General features: G+C 43.2%; 1 protein-coding gene across 2 annotated transcripts in view; it reads right to left on the minus strand.

Annotated features, from left to right (window-relative positions):
- Window positions 1–4,975: 4,975 nt before the first annotated feature.
- Window positions 4,976–24,377, minus strand: part of PSMC5 (proteasome 26S subunit, ATPase 5) — a 321,232-nt gene continuing 301,830 nt past the window's right edge. For both annotated transcript variants that reach the window (XM_085647065.1, XM_085647066.1), the window contains 2 exons: window positions 19,889–19,975; window positions 4,976–5,141 (listed from right to left, as the gene is read on the minus strand). In XM_085647065.1, coding sequence (XP_085503191.1) covers window positions 5,088–5,141; window positions 19,889–19,975 — 141 coding nt within the window. In that variant the 3' untranslated portion in view covers window positions 4,976–5,087. The remainder of the gene's footprint in view (window positions 5,142–19,888; window positions 19,976–24,377) is intronic.

The raw sequence follows: 24,377 nt of genomic DNA on the forward strand, positions 1-24,377 counted from the left end.
CAACACCTCACTGGTGGCACCTTTATTTAATTGCTGTAGCAAACACAGACTATAGGTGGATCCGTGGATGGCACGATTGTAGCAGTGCGTTGGTCAACTGCAGAAAGCATTTTTGATCCCTTCTGGAGATTGGTCTATAGGAGTAATCTGAAGTGTATCCATTAACCTAACATATGTAGAAAAAAAGTGTTTGTCCCAGAAAGAAAAAGCATTGTCAATGCCAATAGGACTGGCTTTAAAGGAATATTGGATGGTAACGTGATGCATTACAAGTAGATAGCATGGGAGTGGATACGTATTTGTGTTGAAGCAAAGAACTGGACGCAGAATAATATTGGTGTAGGTTAAAAGGCCAGGTGGTAGTTGCACTTTCAAGTCAGACCTTAAAAGTCCAGGCAAGTTAGTGTCTGCTCTCTTCCCATCTGTGCAGCTGGCAGAGAAAACAACAAAAAAATCATCTAGTCATCTAGTCCACTTTAATATCATTACAATGTTGTAAGTGCCCATGAAAGTACGAGGTCAGTCGGTTAAATAAATCAAAAAAATAGTCACAGCTGCATGGAGGTTAAGCACTTTTTTGTGGAAGCACAAACCCTCTGTCCAATCAAAATGTACTTCTGGTTCCCAGCATATAGGCAGAGCCTAAATGTCTGACGACTAGTTATTTATCGTCAGTGTGAGAAAGTGCCTCTTTTGACATGGTTAGCCCCCACTTTTTGCCTGGTTTTGATGTGGTTTTGAATGTAGTGGGAAATCCCTGCAAACCAGATCCCCTGTGCCAGTGCTTCTTCCCTAAAACATATCCACAATTGGTACTTGCGTCCCCCTGTAAGCCTCTAGTAAGTGGTACCCTGGGTACCTAGGGCTAGACAGCTGAAGAGGGTCCCCTGGGACTCCCTAACTATGACCATGTCCCTGCAGCTTGCATGCCCCTGTGAGGTGAAAAACGACAGTCGACATGGCACCTAGCACTGCCTGAAGGTATAGTTAAGCGACTCCTCTAGCAGGCCTTACAGCCCTAAGGCATGGTGTACTGCACCACAGGTGAGGGCATATCTGCATGAGTAGGTATGCCTCTACAATATTTAAGTAAATTCTTAACTATTGTATATGCTAAGGAAGCCACAGGGAGTTCAGGGGCTTGAAACTCGACAACTCAAGTTCCTCAGCAGCTTGATGGCTTCACTGAAACCAGGAGTGTTTGATACCAAACAACTCCTTGTAATAAATTCCCGCTGATGCCAGTGTGAGATGTATTACATCATGTACTCAGACGGCACCTCAGATGTGCCCCCTGAACACCTACCAACTCTGGTGAGGTCAGTGACTTGCTTTAACCAGCCTGCCACACACAGACATGTTTCAGGCCCCTTGGGTAGAGAGTCCCTGCTCTCTGGGAGCAGAAACAATACACACCATGGGCAGAGATGTCACATCTCCTCCCCCAGGATGGTTCAGTGCTCGAAGGGTAAGCTCCAAAGGCCTGCCGTCTTTGTAATGCGACCCTCAGTCTCTGCTGCTAGCAGCAGATGACAACCCTAGTTTCCTCCCCCACTTTCGTTGAGAAAACCTAGAAGAACAGTGTTGGGACTTGCCCCTTTTTGTAGGGTCATCCCTAAACTTTTTGCCTTCCTCCTGTATTTTTTCTGACCTGTTGTTGGCTGTTTTATGACTCTGGGCACTTTACCACTGATGATCAGTGCTAAAGTGCATACGTTCTCGCTATTGTAAATTGATGTGTGGATTAGTGATTCCATGATTGGCTGGTTTGGTAATCCAAATGCTGCTGGTGGGCATGTAGCACTGGTTGTGCCACCCACAGAAGCAGCCTGTAAAAGTGTGTCTAAGGCTTGACATTGCAGAGCCTGTGTGCACTTTGGTACTGCCATGCTGACTGGGCAAGTGCACCCACTTGCCAGTCCCTAAGCCTTCCCTTTTCTTCATATCAGACACCCCTATGGTAGGCCCAAGGGCAGGGTGCATTGTAAGTATAAGGTAGGACATGCCCTGGTGTGTGTGGCATGTTCTAAAAGTGAATTTCAGCCATTTTCGTTTTTCCCTATTGTAAGGCTACCTGTTCCCCATAGGCCAGAATGGGCAGTTTGATTATTACATCCTATAATCCTAACTGACTCAGGGAACATGGTAGAAATTCGAGTTTAGTATGCCTGAACTCAGAATGATAAAATACATCTTTTAGTGAAATTGGTTTTAACATTCTGTGTTTGAAAATACCACTTTTAGAAAGTAGGTATTTTCTTGTCTAACCATCCAAACCTGCCTCTGCTAGGTTGTGTATTCTTTGTCTGTAATTTGAGTGACAGGGGCTGGGGAATTCCAGGGGGCTGGGGAATTCCCGGAGACAGGGTGAGTCAGCACAGGGCTGCATAGAGAGATCTCCATGTAGATGGGTGGGAGTAGTTGCACCTGGGACCTGAATAGGGCTGTGCTTTCCCTCCACAATGCCGGCTCCACCTCCTGTGGTGCGTCTGATGTCTCTGCCCTGCACTGTGAAAGAAAAGAAGGAGTCATGTCAACAAAGTGCTCCAGGACTGACCAGAACTGGATTGGACTAGGCAAAGGCCTCTCTGCCTTCAGGGAACAAAGAGAAACTTGGTATAACTATTGGGACCCAGACCCAAGAACTTTAGATCACTTTGGGAAACAAGAAGAAACCAGAAGAAACTGAGGAGCGACTATCCCTAAGCTGAAGTGCTGCTTCGGGGATTGGCCTGCAGTGGTTGCTGGACTACCAAAGAAAGGAGAAAGGACTTTGTGTGCACTTTTATTCAACTTGTGAAGGATCTCCAAGGGCTTGGAAAAGAGCTTGCCTCCTGCTGAAGTCTCAGGGACAACAGACTTCACCCACCAGCTCCCCAGGAGTTCTTTTGAAGTGCCTGCAGTTGTGCTGGACTTGTGTGTCACAAGGAGCTGGAAGCGCGACTCAAGAACAGGAAGCGTGTTGCCGAACTGCCGCGGCACAACACGAAGCGCCTCGCATCGCTGGAGAAGAGGATCGACGTCACAGCAGATGCCACCCCATCACCGGGAAGAGTGTCACAGAAGAATCGTTGAGTCATCGCTGGTCCACCGAAGCGACTCGCATCGCCAGGATAAGAGGATCGACGTCGCAGCAGACGCCGCATCACTGGGAAGCGTGTCGCGGCTCATTGCCGGAGAAGAGGATCGACTTTGCAGCAGACGCAGTCGCATCACTGGGAAGCGTGTTGCAGGGCTTGTCGCGGCTCGCATCGTGAGGAAACATCTCGCCATCACCGGAGAAGAGGATCGACGTCGCATCAGGCGCCGCCACATCACCGGGAAGCGTGTCGCATCAAGAAGAAAGCGCCATCTTTGTTTATTTGCACCGGATCTTCAACGCATCACTGTCCTTGCAACACTTTCGTTGCCCTGCGTGTCGCATCTTAAGGTACATTGAACTCCGAGTGTCGCATTTACCATCTTAAGAGAACTAAGCTAATTCTACCATTGTAAGTACAGTATTGTGGAGGTTTGTGGTCTTGTGTTAAATCTATATAAAAGATACTTATTTTTATAATACAACCTGTGTGGCGTCCATCTGTAGTGTTGTCACTTGATTACTGTATTTGTTCACAAATGCTTTACACACTGCCTCTGAGATAAGCCTGTCTGCTCGTGCCAAGCTACCAAGGGGGTGAGCAGGGGTTATTTTAGGAGTGTACCCCCTTACCCTGACTAGACGCAAGGGTTTCTATTTGTCACAGGTACCTACCTATGCCAACTAGAGACCCCCAAATCTAACAAACAGGATGTGTGCCCAGCTCTGCCAACTCCATCCCTAAGGTGGGGGAGGCAAGGTGAAGTACAACTTTCAGTCCCTGCCATCTTGAAAACCGGGAGACCCCCTCCAATCTAGGATAGGTCTATGCCGCCTCCCCCAGGAAGCCTTGAAAAAAACTCCTATAACCTTTAGGGACAGTGGAACTGTTGAGAAGAAATCAACTCCAAGAACTCCTGTGCCATCTGGAACCGCGAGTCCTGCCCACCCTGCACCCGATCCCCTCGGCACGACTCGGAGTCTGAATGGCTTACTTGTCCAATGAAGCCTCTCCAGCGATCTAGACCTTGAATACAGCGTTGGCTTACCTCTCTGACCTCCACGACGGCGCCTGCAGAGTGAATGAATACGAAGGGTCCCCTCAACCGCTAATAGCCCGGTAAGAAAAAATACGACATCTAAAGGCACCCTGGAACCCGCAGCCCCAGGGCTTTGGAGAGCTTGGCTTTCTGCACCCTCCAGTTCGACGCATGCAGCGTTTTATCCCAAAAAAAGAATCTCCATTGAAAAGCATTGGGCACCTAAGGTTGGTCCGAACCCCCAAAGCTTGGCCGCTGCAACCAATCTACTTACCTGCAAGAAGTGTGGATTCAAGCACCAGTCTCCATTGAAACGCATTTGGCCAAACTTCGATTTTGACCTTTGCTCCCGGCTGCCACAGTGCCGCTTGTGGTGCAGTTTTGGTGCTCACCTGACACTTGCTGATCTTTGGTCCCGAAGACTGAAACTAAGTTGTGTACGTACCTTTTTACCGCTTATTGCTTTCTGCTATAGGATACCAGGATACCACTGAACTGTTCAGAAAAGAAAAGTATTTTTAATTAAAAACACACTTGCCTTATCGCGAACATCTTGGTCTTAAAATAAACGACAATCAAGGCTTATTTTTCCGAAATTGGTGGGGATCTCCTTTTTGAGTCATGTGTCCATTACTGGTCAAGGTTGTGCAATAAATGTCTTGCACTCCTGTGTTAGGCCTAAGGCTGCTTGCCTGCACTAACACTATTAGAGCACTTTGGATTTTACATTGAGCTCTGTACACTTTTGGGGAACATCTGGACTCTGGGCACGGTATAACCACCCAGTGGCATACCATATCCAGGGGCAGCTGCCTACAGTCTGGACAAGCCAGACCATAATAAAGAAAACACTTGATCAGCGATTGTTGTTTATTAAAGAAAAACAGTTCTAACTGAGGACATTTTAAACTGGACAAAAAAAACTAGACAGCCGATTACTTTCATAAAGAAATCCAAGTCTATTGTGTTCATTTCCAGAGCTTTTTAATAGACATATTCTTTTCGCTATCCTTCTGCATCACCTGCGAGAGAGAAAAGACATTTTGAAATCGGATGTTATGTGAATTGTGGTACAACAGAACTAATGTCAACACTATTACACAGTACAGAGAAATACTTGCAATAAAGAGTTTAACTTATTTAGAGTGAAACATTATGTAATGATCTGTTTATTTACAGATCCACTAAAATATTCACCAGGGTCATCGACTGAGATGACGTGAACACATAGGCACATACACAACTGTCTAGATCTGGCTTGACAGCGCATCTGTCTGCATGATTTAGCAATTCTTTCAAAAATGTATATTCTTGGCTTTGGCTCCATCAAGGAGAATTTCTCTCTCACTTCAGGCTACTGGTTGTTTGGTTAATCTTTCCACCACCTACAGAGTGCTTGCGTGGCAATGCAAGTGGACTATTTTAAACCTCAAAAGTACATTGAATCATCACATATTAAAGTATTTATCTCATACATGTATTCTATCCAGAAAGCATTATTTGATTTGTCTTTTTTGTTAAAATATTTTTATTGTTTTAGTTAAAAAGAGATACATTTGCAGTACAGTAGCAATACAGAAGAATCGGAAGCAGAATTAAAAAGAAAGGACTAACAAAACTGCTGGATTGGAATAAAAAGATGTCAAAGTTATTATATAAAAATGATCAGATAAATGCATGACAAATCAGTATTACAAATTCATCAAATATTAGGTATAAAGTCCAGGAACATGCGACAGATGGAAGATTAACCTATATCCCAGCAAAGTCATATGTGATTTTGTATTGCTCGGTAAATAAGATACATCAGAGAGGGGAAAAGAGGTGAAAGTAGGGAAGAGAGAAAGGGGGACGGATACTAGAGGGAAGGAAAAAGGATGAGATGTTGGGAGAGGACATCTGCTACACCCTTAAAAAGTAAATTAAGAGAGAGATTGAAAAGGAAATTGAGATATCAACCCCTGAGGAAGATAGATCCATGTAATTATCCAAAGAACGCCATACCCTACTAGCAATTGAGAGCGAACAATGTTTCACTTCAACCAAAGAATGAGCTCCATGAAGATATGAAACCCATGCCCACCAAGTGTGGTAAGAAAGGAGGTGAAACAATTTCCATTCTGCAAGTATAATTTTGACTGCAATGGATAAGAGCAAATCTAAGACAGTGCAGAAGTCTTTCATGTTTTAATCAGGAGTCGAAACGCAAGCCTGACCTATTGGGTTGGATTTTGCTTGTTACTTGTGTTGCTGCAAAAACATCTAGCATCAGGTAAAAGAGAATAGTTTTCCTCCCCAGCATGCTATGCTACTTGATTTGTGGTAAACAACGTATTTGCTGCTGTTGATCAGCCTTAATAGTTCAAATCTGGTTCACGCCATTTTAATCTATTTTCCTACAATTAAAGCTGCAAGACTACATTCCTTGGAATCTTAAAAGACATAACAGTCCACAGTATGTGAAAAATAGTGTCTTTTATTTTTATGATTTAGCAAACATTAACTGCATGATTCTTCTCTTAGCACACCTGTTCAAAATATTTTCTAACATCAACTCAATTTTAACTGTTTTGCCATTCCTACAAATGTACTTTTTCTGAGCATCCACCTAAGTTAATAATTTCTGCTTTTTTCAGCACACATCAATTGATCATCACTGAGTTTTTTTTTATAAAACGACTACTTTTTTTATTTGCCACCTGAAGAGAGCCATGGAATATACAGAGTATTTACAGAAAATTACTGTCATGGTACTCCAAATCCTAGCGCTCCCTCCTCCACAACCTTTGTGTATTGGCTCTTCCTTCACCACCACGGTTAGGAATTGACTGCAAAGGAGTCAAGTGCAGAAAATACTTTAAAAGGTTGACACTCATATTTTTGCAAAGGCTCCTAGGGAGTATGTCCCCATTTCCATGTGCCACAATCATCCCTGGTTAGTTGCCATGGCTTTTGTGTATTGTTATACGCTTAATGAGTGGATGGCAGAGTGAATGCCGTGAAGCAGGTAAAGCAAGAATTAAGACTACCAGAAATCACCATGATTGTTTTGTTTTAGTCCATCACTTTTACCCTTCATTCCAACCTGCGGATAACCTCCTTCTACAGTCTTGAATATTCTGTGAGTGGGACAGTAAATGGAAGACCAACCTTCAAGCACACAGATTGTGCAGAAGTTACTGGTCAAAGGCTGCATCTTTGCAGAAAGATGCATTCATTGACAAATGCTTTCAAAAAGGCATGCAGAGCAGACCTTGTGGTTGCCAGGACAATCCATACAATGGATCCATGCCCCTGGAAAAACAACACTGCTTTGTTAGCTCTAGTGACTTAAGCATGAAGTCGTAAAACCTCAAGCGTCAAATGTTAATGATGCACAGGACAACAAGATCAAAGGACCAGGTACAATATGTTTCTGGCTACCTTCAACGGAAGCATTATACACCAACACACCACAGGAAGAGGATGAAAAAGTTATTTACTTGCAACTACAGTACTGAGAAATATAGCTCTCACTCCTATGCTAAGTTAACCTGGCCTCTACATTTGTCTGCTAATTTGCTTAGGAAAGGCTCCATGTTGTGCCATGTTAGCATACTTTGAGAGATGGCAATGGCGTTAGTCACTTTAACAGATGTTAGAGCAATTGCATTCACAATTTTTTTTGCCAATGGTGTAATCTTTCACCATGCCAGTGTAGCAAGAGATGCTGGGCTCTGGACCTACCTTGGGAAGCAGCTGTGGTGTACCTAGCCAGATAGCTCACAAACAGTCTAATAAGGGGATAGAGCTGATTAACTTTCTTGATTTGTCTATGGAAACAAATTTTTTTTCAGCTACAGGCATGGGCAGTTCCACTTTGTTACTCTCTCTAAAAATATTATTTAAGGGAGGCAGTGGTCCCAGGGACCACTCACTACCGGCCCTTAAAAAATGAAACAAAAACGTTTAATTTTTATTTACAAAAAAAAAAAGAAAAGCTGCTTTATTTAAGAACAGTTCCAGACATGGTGGTCTACTGAGCCCAGCAGGCCACCATCCCTGGGATGGCCTGTCATTCCCAATGGGCTCGCAAATTGCGAGAGGCTCATTAATATTCATGAGCCTCGCAATTTGCAACCCCATTGGGAATCACACAGTGTTAAATACACTGTTGTACATGCCAAATAGCGCCTTGCGAATTGCGAGTCACAAATGAGTTGCAATTTGCGAGGCCCTATTTTGCACGTCGTACTTCTGGCTCTCCGTTGTCAATTGCACGGTGGATGCAATTGCTGATGACAGCTCAGTCAGTGGTGCCATTTATGATTTCTTGCATTTTGTCACTGGTGTCTCAAGCAAACCAAACGTCTGCAATGCTTGGATGTCAGAGTAGAGGGATTTAAAGCTAAGGTAGACAGAATCTTCTTGGAAAATGTACTAACTTTCTTTCAAATGGTGCTGTTCTCCTCTAATTTCTTTCCTTTGTAAATTTTGAATGCAGCTAGGTGTGCCTTGACTCAATTCCGCAGTAACACCAGAGGACATCAGTTGTAATAAAAAAAAATGAAGCTGATAAGCAGAGCTCTGGTGATGCCGTCCTTACAGAAGACACGCATTTGAAAACTAAACATTAAAGCGGAGGTAACGTTAAGAGTTTGTATCAACATCACTGTTTAATATTTTTGTTTGAGGGCTCCATGCCAACAATGGGGAGGGATTCAAGCAAATGAGTAAGTATGTAGCCAATGTCTGAGAACCTCCAAATTTACTCTGACCTTTTAAAGTCTAGCCTAGGAAAAGGTCTTTAAATACAAATATGCTTTCTATCTTTAAGACAAAAGTATCAATTTAGTTTTCTTCTTGGATGGTGAGAAGCCATTACAGAAACTTTCCCCGAAATTCTAGCATGCAGTGAATATATTTAACAAACTTTGGTTTTGATCATAAACATAGGTATATGTACTGCAAGCTATACTTTTAATCAACCACACTGTTTACGAGAACTTGCCCTTTGGGTGATTATTAACTGACGTCCCAGACAAACTGGCAATGCAAGAAGGTACCCACATAAAAAAAAAAACAGACAAGTGCAAGAAAATAAGCTTGGTAGGGAAATAGAAAATCTTTAACTTGAGAATAAGGTATGTGCTGAATTAGAAACATTTTATGTGGCCACCTTGTAACGGTTTAACCAAAGAGGTTACAAAAGCATCTCTTCTCCATATTTTTCTGCGCTTCATGCCTCTAACATATGTGCTTAAATGTGAATATAAGTCTTAGATCTAGTCCTGGCCATGCTTTTGCAGGAAAAGGTTTCATAAACAAAATTACTATTACAACAATGTAAGAATTACTTGCCATGACAGCCTAAAAATTGGTCTGTATCCATAACACAAAACAGGAATTATTTTACATTAAGACTACTGTTAAATAGCCTGGTTTCAAAAACTGCAATTTACAATTATTTAATATTTACACATATATATATATATATATATATATATATATATATATATATATTCAATGAAAAAACCAAAGGTTTCACACATGTTATAGTTAGCTGGACATTTCACTCGTAAAAAACCATTGAAATTCCCCCGTTATAGTTAGTTCAGCTAACTATAACTCGCGCGCCCGCAATGCACTGCTGATGACGTCACATATTACATCACTCATGACATGGTCAGTGACATCACTCATGACATCACTGATGACATCTCAAATGACATCACTGATGACATCACTGATGACATCATCCAGTGAATGTGTGTTTTTCTGAAAATTAAATATGTTTTATATATGTATATCTCAAGGTCGATGGAAGAATAAATGGGTATATAAGTGTCTAAATGGATGATTTGTTTTTGAAAAATTGATTGTGTAACTGACTGATTAAGTGTATCATAGTGAATACATGGCTTAGTGAGTAATGTTTAAATATGTAAATATCTGTATCAGTCTCTCACTTTGTGTATAAGTGGCTGCATGGGTTGGTGAGTAGCTACATGGGTGTCTATATAGGTTATTAGTTGGTTTTTTGAGTATCAGTCTGAGTGTCTGCATGGTTCGGTGGGGGGTATTACGTAGTGCATAGGTGCATGAATGAGTGACTCACTGTTTGTATGTGTTGAACACAGCATGTGTGCAGGACTGTATGGGTGGATGAGTGTGTGTATGGGTGTGTTAGTGAGTGAATGACTGTCTCAATAGTGTCTTTATGAGTAACTACATATGTTTTAAACTAGTATATGTGACTATTGGTGTATATATGTGAGTATATGTGAGAGTGAGAGATTGAAAGAGTTCCTGTATGAATAAGTATGTGTTTCTATAAGTGATTGTTTAAAAGACTAAGTATGTGTAAGTTTCCGTAGAAGTAAGTGTGGTGGTGTGTGTATAACTGTATATGCAAGTAAATGTATGTTTGATTCTTTATTAGCATGAGTGACTATGTGTGTGAGTAACTCTATGAATGAGTGGCATTGTGTAACAGGATGTATAGGTGCATGAGTACATATGATGAGTGAGTACATGTATGAGTGACTGTATAGGACTGTTGGTGAATGAGTGGATGTGTATGTGGATCTTAGAATTACTGAAGAGGTTGTTGTAACTGGTATTGGTATGTCCATTGTTTTGAAAATTTTAGTCTCTATTTTTGAATGTGTGTATCAAAGGTTATATTAGGGTGAGAGGAGGTCTGCCACTCTATCACAAGGATGATGTCATCAGTGATGTCATCAGTGATGTCATTTGAGATGTCATCAGTGATGTCATGAGTGATGTCACTGACCATGTCATGAGTGATGTAATATGTGACGTCATCAGCAGTGCATTGCGGGCGCGCGAGTTATAGTTAGCTGAACTAACTATAACGGGGGAATTTCAATGGTTTTTTACGAGTGAAATGTCCAGCTAACTATAACATGTGTGAAACCTTTGGTTTTTTCATTGAATTTCTAAGGTTTTTTAAATGCTAATTCCTAATTATAATGTGTGTGAAACCCATGGTTTTTTCAGTGAATTTGCAAGGTTTTTTAAATGCTAATTTCTAACTATGCCTACAGAGATAGGACATGTGAAGAAAGAAGAAAAAATGCACAGAAAGAAACTAAAGAAGTGCAGAAAGAAGCAACAGAAGTCCTCAAATACGAAGATAAGTGCAGGAAGAAGGATAACGTGCAGAAAGAACAAAAAGAAGAGCAGAAAGAAGCCTTGTTGCAAAATCATCCTGTACCCTCAACTTTTTCAGACGGATACTGGTGGTAACTGAGTCTGACTAGCCAGTCCTAGAGCCAGTGCTATGTTAAAAGACACTTAGAATACAGTGAAAACACCTACATACACTAGGGAACATTATGCGTTGGGGTCCCCCTGTGATTAGCATGACCTCCTCTGTAAGCCCCTAGTACATAATAGGGCATGGGGATTAAAACTACCTCTTAAAACAGGCCACAGGGCGTTTTTGCACACGTTAACTCAGGCCCCGTCCCCTCCCTTCACCACTGTGTAAACACGCCCTGTGTCCATTTTTAGTTGGGAGATTAAGTTCATTTGAATCCTGAGGGTCCCTAGGGTCCAACTAGCCCACTAGGTACCTCCAGTAAATGCCACAGAGCTGTGTTGCAGAGAGGTGTAAAAAGTGGCACGGCCTGGACTACCTCCTTGCAATGCAGCTCAGTGGCGCTTACTGGAAGCACTTGGTGGGCTAGTTAGCCCCCAGGGGCCCTCAGTATTGAAGGGAAATTATATCCCCAATTTAAAACGTGCCATAGTGCGTGTTTGCACACGTCACCTCAGGCCCCGTCCCCTCCCTTCACCACTGTGTAAACGCGCCCTGTGGCTGTTCTAAGTTGAGAGATTAAGTCCCCTTGAATCCTAAGGGTCCCTAGGGTCAAACTAGACCACTAGGTACCTCCAGTAAGCGCCACAGAGCTGCGTTGCAGAGAGGTGTAAAAAGGGGCTTGGCCTCAGAACACCTGTCTGCAGCGCAGCTCCCTGGCGCATACTGGAGATGCCTGTTGGGGGCGCGTTTGCAGAGTGCTGCACGGAGGGGGCATGGCCTCCGGCACGATGCCAGTCTTTTATTTATTTTAATTTTTTAAGAAGGGGGGCTGTGTGGTTCCCCTTCTTATTCTAATTTATTGGCCCTGATGACCCCATCCCCCAGGGCCTGTCTCCTAATTATATTTTTTTGACCCCAATCCCTAGGGCCGGCCACTGTTTTTTATTATTTAAAAAAAATATTTATTTATAGACACACCTAGGACATGCTGGACAAACCGTACGTACCTATCACCATGACGATTTGCGGGATATTCATTAAAAGGCGACTATGCATGCAATGAATCCACGTGGAATGTATTTACACTACTAGTGAAGCTCTGACATGTCTGATGCCCTACCGTGCCTAATCCCGGTAGACACCCTTGTCGTTTATTTATACAAACATGGGTAGCTATTGACGGGCACATTTATTACACATGCACACCAAGCCATTCAAAGGGGATTCGACAAAAATTCGACCAAAACTATGCAAGAAACCCCCCTCACGGTTAATAAAACACACATCCACTGCCGGATGTGTAATACTTTTTATTTTACTCTCTGGAAAGGGGATGAACATCACTTGAGAGTCACAGCGCGCTCCTGACAGAGCCCAATGCTGTGTTACACCCACCATTGCCTGCCGAGTGCCACACACCTCTGTGTTGTATTCCACTAGCTAGTGCATATGCTATGACACTCTCTAGCCCATGTGCACTGTAACACCACCCCGTGAATATGTCATGCCACACTTGTCTTCGCACGGGTTATATTGCCCCATCTAACGTGCCTTCCTCGATGCCTATGTTATAACGCACAGTGCTATGCCATACATATTACAATCTGCGATCCATATCTGTGTCACAGTGCATATGCAACGTTACACTCCCCAGCACATATTTTATATTACAACTTTAGAGACTAGTTAGGTTACACAACACTGCCCTGTGCATATTACACTCCAAGGCGCATATCGCATAGCACGCGCTAGTGCCTGTGCTATCTCGCGCTCTCCAATGAATCTGTCATTGCGCACAATGTATTGCATATTATATTTCACGCCCGGTTCATCTTATATCACACTTTTTGGTGCATAGTTTATACCATACACTATATCTAGTTTTCATTTTCAATCGTGCTCTCAGGACTATGTTCTATATAACACTGTGTTCACCTACCCTTTTCACGGGCATTACATTTTGCGATAGGGGGTGGAGGGTCAGGGGGTGTTTCTGCCAAGTGAGCCCGGAGTCACAGTCACAAACGTCCTCTTCTTCCTGAATAAAAGTGAGATTATGCTGCATACTTGTTCATATTTTAAGTAGTTCGCACAGACTCAATGTTTTAAAAACAATAAAGTTCCTAATACCCGCCTTCTCTGAACAGTTAGCTTGCTGCCCCATCCCCCTCCTCCCTATCCTCTGTTGTGTGAATCCATGGAATAGCCTCCTCCCTCCTGCCATGCATGGTCTGATGTGCTGCCACTGCCCTCAATTTAGTATGATGTACCAGTCCACTCCTCCTGCCCTCCATTGCCCAATTCTATGCCCCATCATTGACCTCCTGCTTAAACTCTGTGCTTAGCTTGCTGCCCCTATTCTCCTTCCCCCTGCCCTCCGATGTCTTTGTGCATGCCCCTGCTCCGTCCTTTTTGCCCACCATGTTCCATGGATCTGCCACTCCTATCTACTCTGAGTGTTCTGTTGAGCTGCCACTCCCCTCCCACCTGCCTAGCATTGTCAGATGACTGTAACATGTCCCTGCCACCTCCACCCTGCCTGTCTACATGCCATGCCCCTATCCTCTTCCTCCTGTCCTACATGGTCCATTGTACTGCCACACCCTTCTGCCCTCCCTGGTCTGTTGTGCTGCAACTGCTCCTCCTGCGTGCCCCGTGTGGTCTGTTGTGAGGTCCCTTCCCCTGAACTTTGTCTGTGCACAGATCCTGACCCTCCCTTCTATCCTCCATCGTCCTTTGTGCATGCTCCTGCACCCTCCTTCTTGCCCATCATAGCCATTGGTCTTCTGTGCTGCCATGGCCCCTCCCACCTTCCCTGTGTGGTCAGTTAGCTGCCCCTGACCCCCTCCCATCTTCCCTCCATGGTCTGTGTGTATGCCATCACAGTCTCACTGTTGCTCTTCATGGTGTGTCTTGCTTCTAGTGCCCATCCTGCCTGACCTCCATGGCTATCTTGCTGCTCCTGCCCTGCCCCCTTGCCCCCAGCCCTCTGTTTACATGTGAAGACCCCTACTCCCTCCCTCCTGGATTGTCTGTTCCATTGTAATGCCCCTGATCCGTCCCTACTGCCCTTTATGGTCTGTAATGCTGCAGCTTTCTCTCCTGTCTGTCCATAATGGTCAGCTAGCTACCATTGCCTCTTGCCCCTCTGTTCTCTGTTGTCCATGTGCATGGTCCTGTCCCCTCCCTCTTGCTTTCTATGGATTGTTGTGCTGCACTCCCGTCCTGCATGCCCTGTGTGGTGTATTGTGCTGCTGCAAACCCTGATGCCTGCCCTGCAGGGTCAGTTTGGTGCACCTCTCCATGCCCCTCTTGTCCTCTGTTATCCAAGTCCATGTCCCTATCCCATTTCCTTCCATGATCCAATGTACCATACTTGCGAACATTTTGAACTTGGTAAGAGGGAGATTTTGAAAAAAAACTGGGGTATTGATTTTCCCCTTTGAGTTACATTGAAAAAGAGGATATTGTAGACAGGAGACAGATCAAATAAAGCCCATTTGAGCTTAAAAACATTGGACGTTTCCTGGCTGAATCGGGTCTGTTTGCATGTATGGTTGTACTACCATTGCCTCTTCCTTCTGCCCACAATGGTCTATTACATTGCCACAGCCTTGAAGGAGGGTAGATTTTGTATCACAGGGGGCCCCTGGCCCGTTCTGTCCACACCTGAAGTATGAGACCCTTGTCCTTGCCCTGCCAGCCGCATTTGTAGGCCGTATTAAATTGACCAGCGGGTCCTGTGTTGCTATATAATTATCCTGAGACATCCTTACCACTCAGCCAGCATAAAACCCCTGTGTAGGCCCTTCTGTTCAATATGTAGGCCTCTTTGTTAAATTGACCATAGCTCTGCAATTTTAGTGTATAGCAGTCTGAAGGCAGGTCTGCGAGGCCGTCTGCTCCAAACTAGTAGCCCCCACCCTACCCGAGTGCTCCGTGCTCGGTATCAAAGTTCAACATCCCACTGAAGCTGTCGACATACAGTAGGCTGCATCCTGGACTGGTACTTGCTTCCTGGGCAGGTTTCCCGCTTTTAAGGAAGTGGCAACCGCAGAGCGTCAAGTTAGGAGAACTGAGGAGATTTTGTACATGAATATATTGAATTCCCGTACAATACCCATTATTTTCTGCTTGCTCTATGGAACTTACGATAAGCGATTGGCCTGAGAGACTGACCTTTTCACCCAGTCCATTGTCAGCATTAAGTGGGTAAATGACGAAATGTCTGGTAAAATCTACAGACGAAGCTTGTGGGTAGCATACGTAGGTAGATGTAGCGTGCAAAGGAGCCCACAAAATGATATAAAAAGGGAGCACCCACAGATATCGACGGACTACCTCGCCGTCTGTATGTAGGTTAACAGGCTGTGCAGGTTTTCCCCAAGAGCTGGGAGCTCTTGTCTTCCTTTGCTTAAAATGTCTTGCTCTGCTTTGCTTGAAGTATCTTATTCTATTTTACCTATATGAAATGTCATGTTATGTTTAACCATTGTTCTCTTTACTTTTGCATTTAAAAGATTTTGTATTGTAATTGCAGGAATGCTTGCTCTAAGAGTAAACGTGAGTGTTCCTAGGTAACATTTTCCTTGGTGTAACTTGTTTCTCATGATGCATTTATAGATGTGTTTTCTCTCTCTCTCTGTCAGTACATTAATTAAGATACAGAGAATATCATGACAGCTGTATGATTATCTGGATTCTGTATTTTGTACTTTATGTCTCTATTCTGCGGTTTCTTTGAAGTTGTATCTTCTCATTAAACTGCCATTGTATTCTGCCACCAATTCCATGTCTCATATGTCTGTTTTCTTCATTTTTGGAGCAAGCGTTCCTAGGCACCCCGGCTCAAATTAAGGTGCCCCTTTTGTCCCTGACTCACTCTCCTGCTCAGTTCTGTGGTGGCTCCCGGGGCTCTGGGGACCGCCTCTAGCTTCCTTGACCCGTAATAGATCTTCCCTCCAACAGCCTCTCTTGCAAGTCCTGTATTGTTGGTTTGTTGCCCCTGCCCCCCTTTCCACTGCCCTCCATAGTCTGTTGTGCTTCCACGGCCCTTCCTGCCTGCTCAGTGTGGTTAAATTGTTGCCTTTGCACTCTCCTACCTGCCTTCAATTTTCAGAGTCCGTGCCCCTGGCCTTTGCCTCTCAACAGTATCCCAATGAACAACTAGATTGCTAACATTCTATATTTATTACAAAAGTGTGGAACGCCTGACATCATCTTGATGTAATCAAAACTGTAATACCTAGAGCATTTCCTTTAGAAATTACATATATGAGAGGGTCTTATTGGCATCAAAATTATGGTTAGTGCTCTAAAAGTCTAAAATAAGGACATTTTGTCTGAGTTTTCAAATAGCGACAAAGCACTTTTAAATTATTTGTTATCTTTATGTTTTTTTTATCCAGTTGACCACTTGATTAAATGTTGCACTTAGGGGAGAGGATGTGGTGTTACTTCCAGAACTGCAGACTTTGCAACTGGGGAACCAGGTTGAAGTTTCTGCTTCAGCTCGACATTCTGTGATTCTGGTCAAATCACTTAGTCTCCCCATGTCTACAACCAAAATGAATTTGTGCTTGTGTGATGTAACCAATGCTCATGTAAAGCACTCCAATACCGGACAAGTCTGCACTATATAACACTGCAAAAACACTAAATAATAAGTGTTTTGCACACTTCTGTCATTGGGCTATATTTGGGCTACATCTGGGTGATTTTGGGCTACATTTGGGCTCTTTTGTCTCCGGTGGCCATCTTGGGAGATTTATTTGTTATGAAGTTTCCTAATTTCCTCATGTACTGCAGTCTCCTCAGTAGGAAATGCTTTCAGTTTTTTACGTTGATTCCATCATGAAGGTATTCAGATATGTCACACATTTGCCATAAATTCTGAATGTTAGCACTCTAGTTGCTCATTAGATCACTGTAGTAAAACTACTGTTCACCATGGAAGTCTGCTCCTGGTATTAAAAGTGCATGTTTCAGTCTGCATGTCAGAATTTTTTAATGAAATAGAAGAGGATTTGAGAAGTCACTCAAAATGTGCCCTCATTTTTCTTCAGCATTAATGATAATTTCTATGGCAAAATGAACCCCCTCATTGTGTTCCTTTTTAAATTAAATGTTTTAAGTGTTACCAGTTTATTCCAATCAAGATGGCTTCAGGTGTGCCATACTTTTGTCATAATGAAGACAGTAAGCGCTCTAGTTGTTTTTAAGAACATTCTGGGACATTCTGTCATTGGGCTATACTTGGGCTACAACTGGGTGATATTTGGGCTACATTTGGGCTCTTTTGTCTCTGGTGGCCATCTTGGGAGACTTATTTGTTATGAAGTTTCCTAATTTCCTCATTTACTGCAGTCTCCTCAGTAGGAAATACTTTCAGTTTTTTACTTTGATTCCATCAAGAAGGCATTCAGATGTGTCACACATTTGCCATAAATTCAGAATGTTAGCACTCTTTTTGCTCATTAGATCACTGTAGTAAAGCTACTGCTCACCAGGGAAAACTGCTGCTGGTATTGAAAGTGCATGCTTCAGTCTGCATGTCAGAATTTTTTAATGAAATAGAAGAGGATTTGAGAAGTCACTCAAAATGTGCCCTAATTTTTCTTTCTGCAGCACTAATCATACTTTTTATGGAAAAATGAACCCCCTCATTTTGTTCCTTTTGAAATTAAATGTTTTAAGAGTTACCACTTTATTCCAAGCAAGATGGCTTCAGGTGTGCCATACGTTTATCATAGGTAGGACTGTTAGCGCTCTAGTAGTTCTTTGGAACACTCTGGGAAGCTGCAGTAGAACACAAAGGAATCAACTGACAGTCTCTGCCCTTGTTGGATGTACATGTTTTACTGAGAATGTCAGACTTCATTCTCACATGACTGAGAAAGATAATGTGAATTTACAGAAAATAAGCTCTCAGTTTAGTTTATAGATCACCTTCCAAACCTCTGTGGTAAAAGCATGAGAAAATATTTTTCTCTCAATCATGATATCCCAGCAGAAGGCTTTTTCACATGGTGAAATCACCTTAGAACATACCACAATTCCTAAAATGAGTATGGTACCATCAACAAATGATTTATAATGTAACTAAAGTCTTAAAACCTTCTATTAACTGCAATGCTTTTTAATGAGGTGCTATCATGTATATTGGTCCCAAGATGGCTGCCAACACTTCTTGGATGAAGTGCTGACAGCCAATCAGATCTCAGGATGAGATGTGTGGTTAGGCTCCGCCCACATATATATATGCTTTTAAATGCTATTTTCTCAGGAAATACTGAACAGATTTACACCAGACCTGCAAAAGGCACTTCCTTGACCTTATGGCTACCTCTCTGCCAAATTTCAAGTAATTCTGTTCAGCCGTTCGGGCTGTAGCTGTGTCTAAAGGTCCTATGGAAAAATGCATGGGAAAAACGCGTTTTGGGACCCCCCTTTTATCTCAGCCCCCGCTTGACGAATCCCCCCGAGACTTTCAGGGTAGGAGCGGAGCGTAGCGCCCCACCTATTTTGAAAAATTCGCGAGGATTCGTCGACCGGCGCCAAAGTTATTCAAAATAGAATGTTGCGGATTTCCTATGGAAACGCGGTCCTAACTATAACTACCTACTGGCGATCGCCAGTAGGATATATGGATATATGGATATATGGATATATATATATATATATATATATATATAGTTTATTTTTTTTAAATACTGCCAAGCAGTGGTTAATTTGTAAAATAAAAAGTTCCGGGGCTCGCCTCAGGAGGCAGCGCTAGCAGGATAAATGTGCTGGGGCAAACTGCCTCCTGACGAGAGCCCCAGCACTAATTTTTTCTGGAGAGGACTTGGCCTAATGGCTACAGCAGCTGATTTCCGAGCTGGGGAACCGGGTTCGAGTCTCAGCGTGGATCAACATCCTGTGATTCTGTGGACGATCACCTGCCTTCAAAAAGAGTGTGTCCTTAACTGGTGCTATAAGCACCATTGCGGAGGATTAGGTGCCGGTGCTGAGCACCGGGAAGCACCTGCCCAAATTAAGCACTGCTGCCAAGTCTTAATTAACTGTCTGTAACCTCTGGTGCATCTATGAGAATACATTGATCCCTTTGGATACACTAACTGTATTTGTGACTGTGTGTATTAGCGCCATATTTCTGATAGTTACTTCTAGCCGATGATACGTCACCTAATTAATATTTCCCTTGGTGTCAGACGAAATCTGGAAAAACGTTAGCATTATCCCTGCAAGCCAATCAATGTAGAATCCAGATTGTTACTGTGTCTATGAAGTATTTTGATGCATTCTTTTTTAAATTATTTTACTATCTTACACCCCTGTCAAAGTTAGCCTGGGGACAACTTCGAGCCACTCACTTACAAAGAACTCTTTGGTATTCATTACTTTCGAGCTGAGAGACCCATGCAGTTTTTTAAGGTCAATGTGTGCGCCACTACAGATTGACATTACAAATCCAACACTAAGCATGATGATGCAAATTACCTTGGCTACAGCCATCTCGAAATCTTCTTGCGTCACGTGCACTCTCCTCTCTCTCAATGCATACATACCAGCTTCAGTGCAGACACCCTGAAAATAAACAATAAATGCTGTTTAAAAACTGAATTGTATATGGTATACGTTCAAGACAGAATGCTGTTCATTTTTGAAATACAAAAACATTTTTTGCAATCACCGAACGACCAGAACAAGTGAACGCTATTATGGCAGAGCTGGTTTGTCTTACTGCTGGGGGAAGGTGGTGGGCGAGGGGGCAAATGGGTGCGGGCAAAATACCTGCTTAACCTCAAACAAAACAATTCGCTAAACAAGAGTGCCAGAGTATAGTACATTTTGTAGGCAATCAATAACAAACATATCCAGTCAATTTGTGACCTTTCGTATGGAAAATAATTTATGAACGTGATTAAAGTTAGAGAAAATGCATTAAAATTGATTTGCATGGAAAGGGGTGCAGGAACTTATTTGTACTGGTGTCTTCGGAAAGGCACCGATTGCAGAGGACTCGATAGGAAACTGACTAATTTATCAAGATAATTTTCATCACAGAATCTCTAGATACCAAAGTCAGGAAATAAAGTCTCTAGAGTCCATAAAGCAGCGAGGCTCCAAATTTACACACTTTCTAAGTGAAAAGTGTTGCCCACTACATACATAACCCAAAAGAAACACATCGTAGCTGAGGATAAAATGAACCATTCAGGCTTAAAATGGCCAGGTATTGAAAAGTAAACCTCTGCATCGAACGCAAACAGCACTTTAGGAGGACAATGCTTTTATTTCACTTTTCACTATACAAGTAGGTAATCGTAGCATATTTGGTAAAACCAAGCTTACAACGGTGCTATTAAATATAATGATCTTAGGCAAACAACAGACTTATCATCATGGTGAATTTATTAAGTGTGGAATATTATTCAGAAGGCAAAATGCACTTGCTGCCAACGTCAGTATGGTTCTTAAACTACTGTGTCCTTAAAGGGCCTGGGAAGAGCACACTGCCAAGAAACATTCTGCCTGAGCGAAATGTGAAGTACTGTAATTTCTCATGAGAGCCTTTAACTTTCAGGACCTGGAACAGTGTGTACATTTTCACCAAAATAGATGAGGACTGAATTGTAATGCAATGTTTATGAGCTGTAATACAATACAGAGCACATTACTGAACATACACATTATAAAAAAGGGTTGCTTAATAAGATGGCACTTCTTTCCTGTTGAAAATGTCAGATATGCATTTCTCTTTTTGTACAGCTATTCTTAACTAGAGATGCAAATCTCACCAACTTTATTGAAATCGTTTAATTTTTTCAAGGTGTTACAGCAATACTGAATACTGGCTTATTGAAAAATGTGAGTGAATTAATAAATAAATATACCAAAGACTACGATGAGCAGATGTAATATTATTCATATAAACCTTTTAAGATTTAAGACCGGTCTAATTTCATTTAGGAAAGAGTCAACCGCCTTTCGGATAGGCAGAAAAGTGCACCAACTCTAAGTAGATTCTTTCCGTTTTACAATTCCCAAAGAGAGTCAGAGGTACAAGACCAAGGTAACACCAATACAAAGGAATCAGGGTAATAAGTCTTGCCTATGCGAGAGCTATTGTCTTGGTCAGTGTTTTTAAGTCATTAGTATAGTAGCAAGCATAGTGCGTTTTTCCCCATTTTTACTTTCATCCATACTACACAACAGTTAAACAGAATAGCTTAAAAAAATCAACAAACAAACTGACAAAGCCAAATAACAGAGCTATTTGGCTTTGTCAATGGTTTTGTAACCATGTTGTACAGCAGCCCAGCTGATGTGCAGCATGATTGGAGGCATGTCATAACACTTTTATGTCGGGTCTAGACAGGGCTGTATTCACTCAGGGGAACTTACAGCCCTCCTCCAGCTTCGGATTAGCTTTTGTCAGTGTCCTTTAAAAAACGTTGCTTCCAATAGGAGAATGGTTCCTGCTTGTCCCACCTTTTTTCTCAATTGTTGACTCCCATGCATCGCCCCCTGGACTTGTCGTCTTCCACTTGTGCTACTGTATGCCCCGACTTGGGAACTTTCTTTTTTTACGTTGACACCAAGCACTTCCAGTGCGGGATGCCGCAACGCTGTGCTTATTCTTTAAGTTTAGCAGCCGCGCCTTTCTTCTGTTCTGCATGGAGTGGCTTGTCACCTCTATTTTTATTAACTTTGAAGAGACTAGCATAATTTGATGAGCACCGCACTTTATCTACTTGTTTCTACATGTGCGCACTTAGTTTCCCTTACTCCCCCCCCCCCCCACCCCTTGTTTTAGTTTTGTGATGTGCAGTCACGTACTGCTCCTTTGTGTGAACTACGACCAGCTGCAGCCAGCATGCCACGCTATTTAGTTCCAAAAACTGAATGTGCATTTGTGAGAGGATTTATTTTTACATCTATTACCTGCGCTCCATTCAGTTACAGAGGGACACAGAGAGATTTACTGAAAAACACAGGATCTTGAGCCTCCCGCCGAGATACAAATCCAGTTTGCCTGCTTCAGGGTCAGTGGCTCTAGCCCGTTGCTACATCCTCTCCCCTCAAGATCATTTAAGATGGCTGGCCCTCCTTATAATACACCATTATGCACTATATGCATTCCAAAGCAGCACCGGACATATTTTTTTCTAATGATGCAGCCAAATTCAGACACATGGTGAAAACTCCCCATTGATGACTGATCCTCCCATGTAAATATTCTGTTACATCCCATGTAGCAATACACACATGGAACGTTCTTCTGAAACCTTAGAGGAAAATTAAACAAAAAGACCAACATACTCTTCAAAGTAAATGGAAAACTTCAAAATATGCACTGATCATCGGTATCCGGGCACCTAGCATGTTTGAAACTATGCAGCAATTGATATACGCAATTTCCAGTCTGCTGGTACCCTGTTTCTGAGCAATATGTCCACATTTTACACATCAAAACTATTTAATTTTTTTAAACTAGGTATATCACATTACAAATTTGCCTTATCTGTGCTGCAGGACGATGCAGGTTTTCTTTTTCTTTTAATAGGCGTTTGCCACACAAAATGCCTGTCTCAAAGAGTTTAGAAAATACTGTACAGACTCTGTACACTTTCTGGGAAACAGAACATGTCATCCCTCAGACATCATCAGATAATGAACATTCCTGCAGACTTCTATAAGCACTTGCAGATGGCGGCTGAAACCGGTGCGTGCTATTTTGAGCTTGGCACAGATTTCATTGATACAAACCGCATGATGCTTAAAAACACTACTTATCCTTGCCCAGATAATGACTAGTTAGACTGCTGAGAACATCTCAGAACAGTTTCTGCCTCAGCACTTTTTAGGTCTCGGCTAGCGATGGCTGCGCTTGCGCAGTCTCGCTCGCGAGAGATAATGACTTGGGAGAAGAGGGGCTTGAACCCGCCCCTCTTCTCCCCTGTTCTCCATTGGCTGGCCTAGTAAATGCTGGCCAGCCATTGGAGAAGAGGTCCCGTCACTCCAATCATGCCCCGTCCTTTTCGGATCGGGGGGCGTGTTTTTTGCGAAAAGTCTCAGGGAGGAGACAACAGCAAAACACGCCCCCGAATCCGAAAAGGACGCTCCTTTTCTCCGAGGCATTTCTGCTGTGCCTCGGAGAAAGGCGGTGGTGTGCCTTTTGCTCTGCCTTGTTGCTCCTGTAAGGCCAAGGAAGCCCTCTCTCGTGCAGTTAAGCATGTTCTGATATTAGGCTGCGCTCCAATTTATTTACCAAAATGATCTAGAGTTGTGTACTGTCAGTACATGTGGCTGTAAATGCTGCGCCAGCACGTGACACAAAGGACGCATCTACCAATTAAACAGTGGTATGGGCAGAGCGGAGCCTCGGGGCACAGTACAGTGACAGACAATATTGTCATTGTGTAAACTGGGGTCCGCTGGTCCATGGTTAAAACCCGATGCTTGGGACACCCAGAGCTTTCACTGGTTGCCCACGACGCACGCGGTGACCTCGCCTTACCCCGGGACATTGCCACTTTAAGTCGAACCCGTCCTGTTGACCTGTGGGCCCTTCTTCTGCCCGAGGAGCGCCCCAGAGATAAATCTCGGGTCCAAGCAACATCTGCCAGGCTAACATCTGCCACCGACAGCAGCGTCCCTGCCCTGCCGGACCTCCCATGAAGGGCTCCAGCGGCTCTTTATCCAGCTGCCGCCCCTCTGGTGGGGTCTGCAGCTCCCACCCCGCGGACCCTCGAGGCCATCCCCTGCTTTACAGCCAGGGTGAAACCAAGGTGGGGCGGGAGGGGGGACAATACGAATGACCCGTTCAACACAACAGGAATGCTCTCGAGTGTGCCATGAAATTACAAAGAACAACATTGACTCTGCGCTGACCACACTGGACTGCTTGATATCGGCGCTAGGGACGCTACCACTTCACGCAGCATTGTCCCGCGCAGATAACGCAACGGTTTATCTCTCGAAC

This window comes from Triturus cristatus, chromosome 1_1, assembly GCF_964204655.1.
Source record: "Triturus cristatus chromosome 1_1, aTriCri1.1, whole genome shotgun sequence".
Lineage (NCBI taxonomy): Eukaryota > Metazoa > Chordata > Amphibia > Caudata > Salamandridae > Triturus > Triturus cristatus.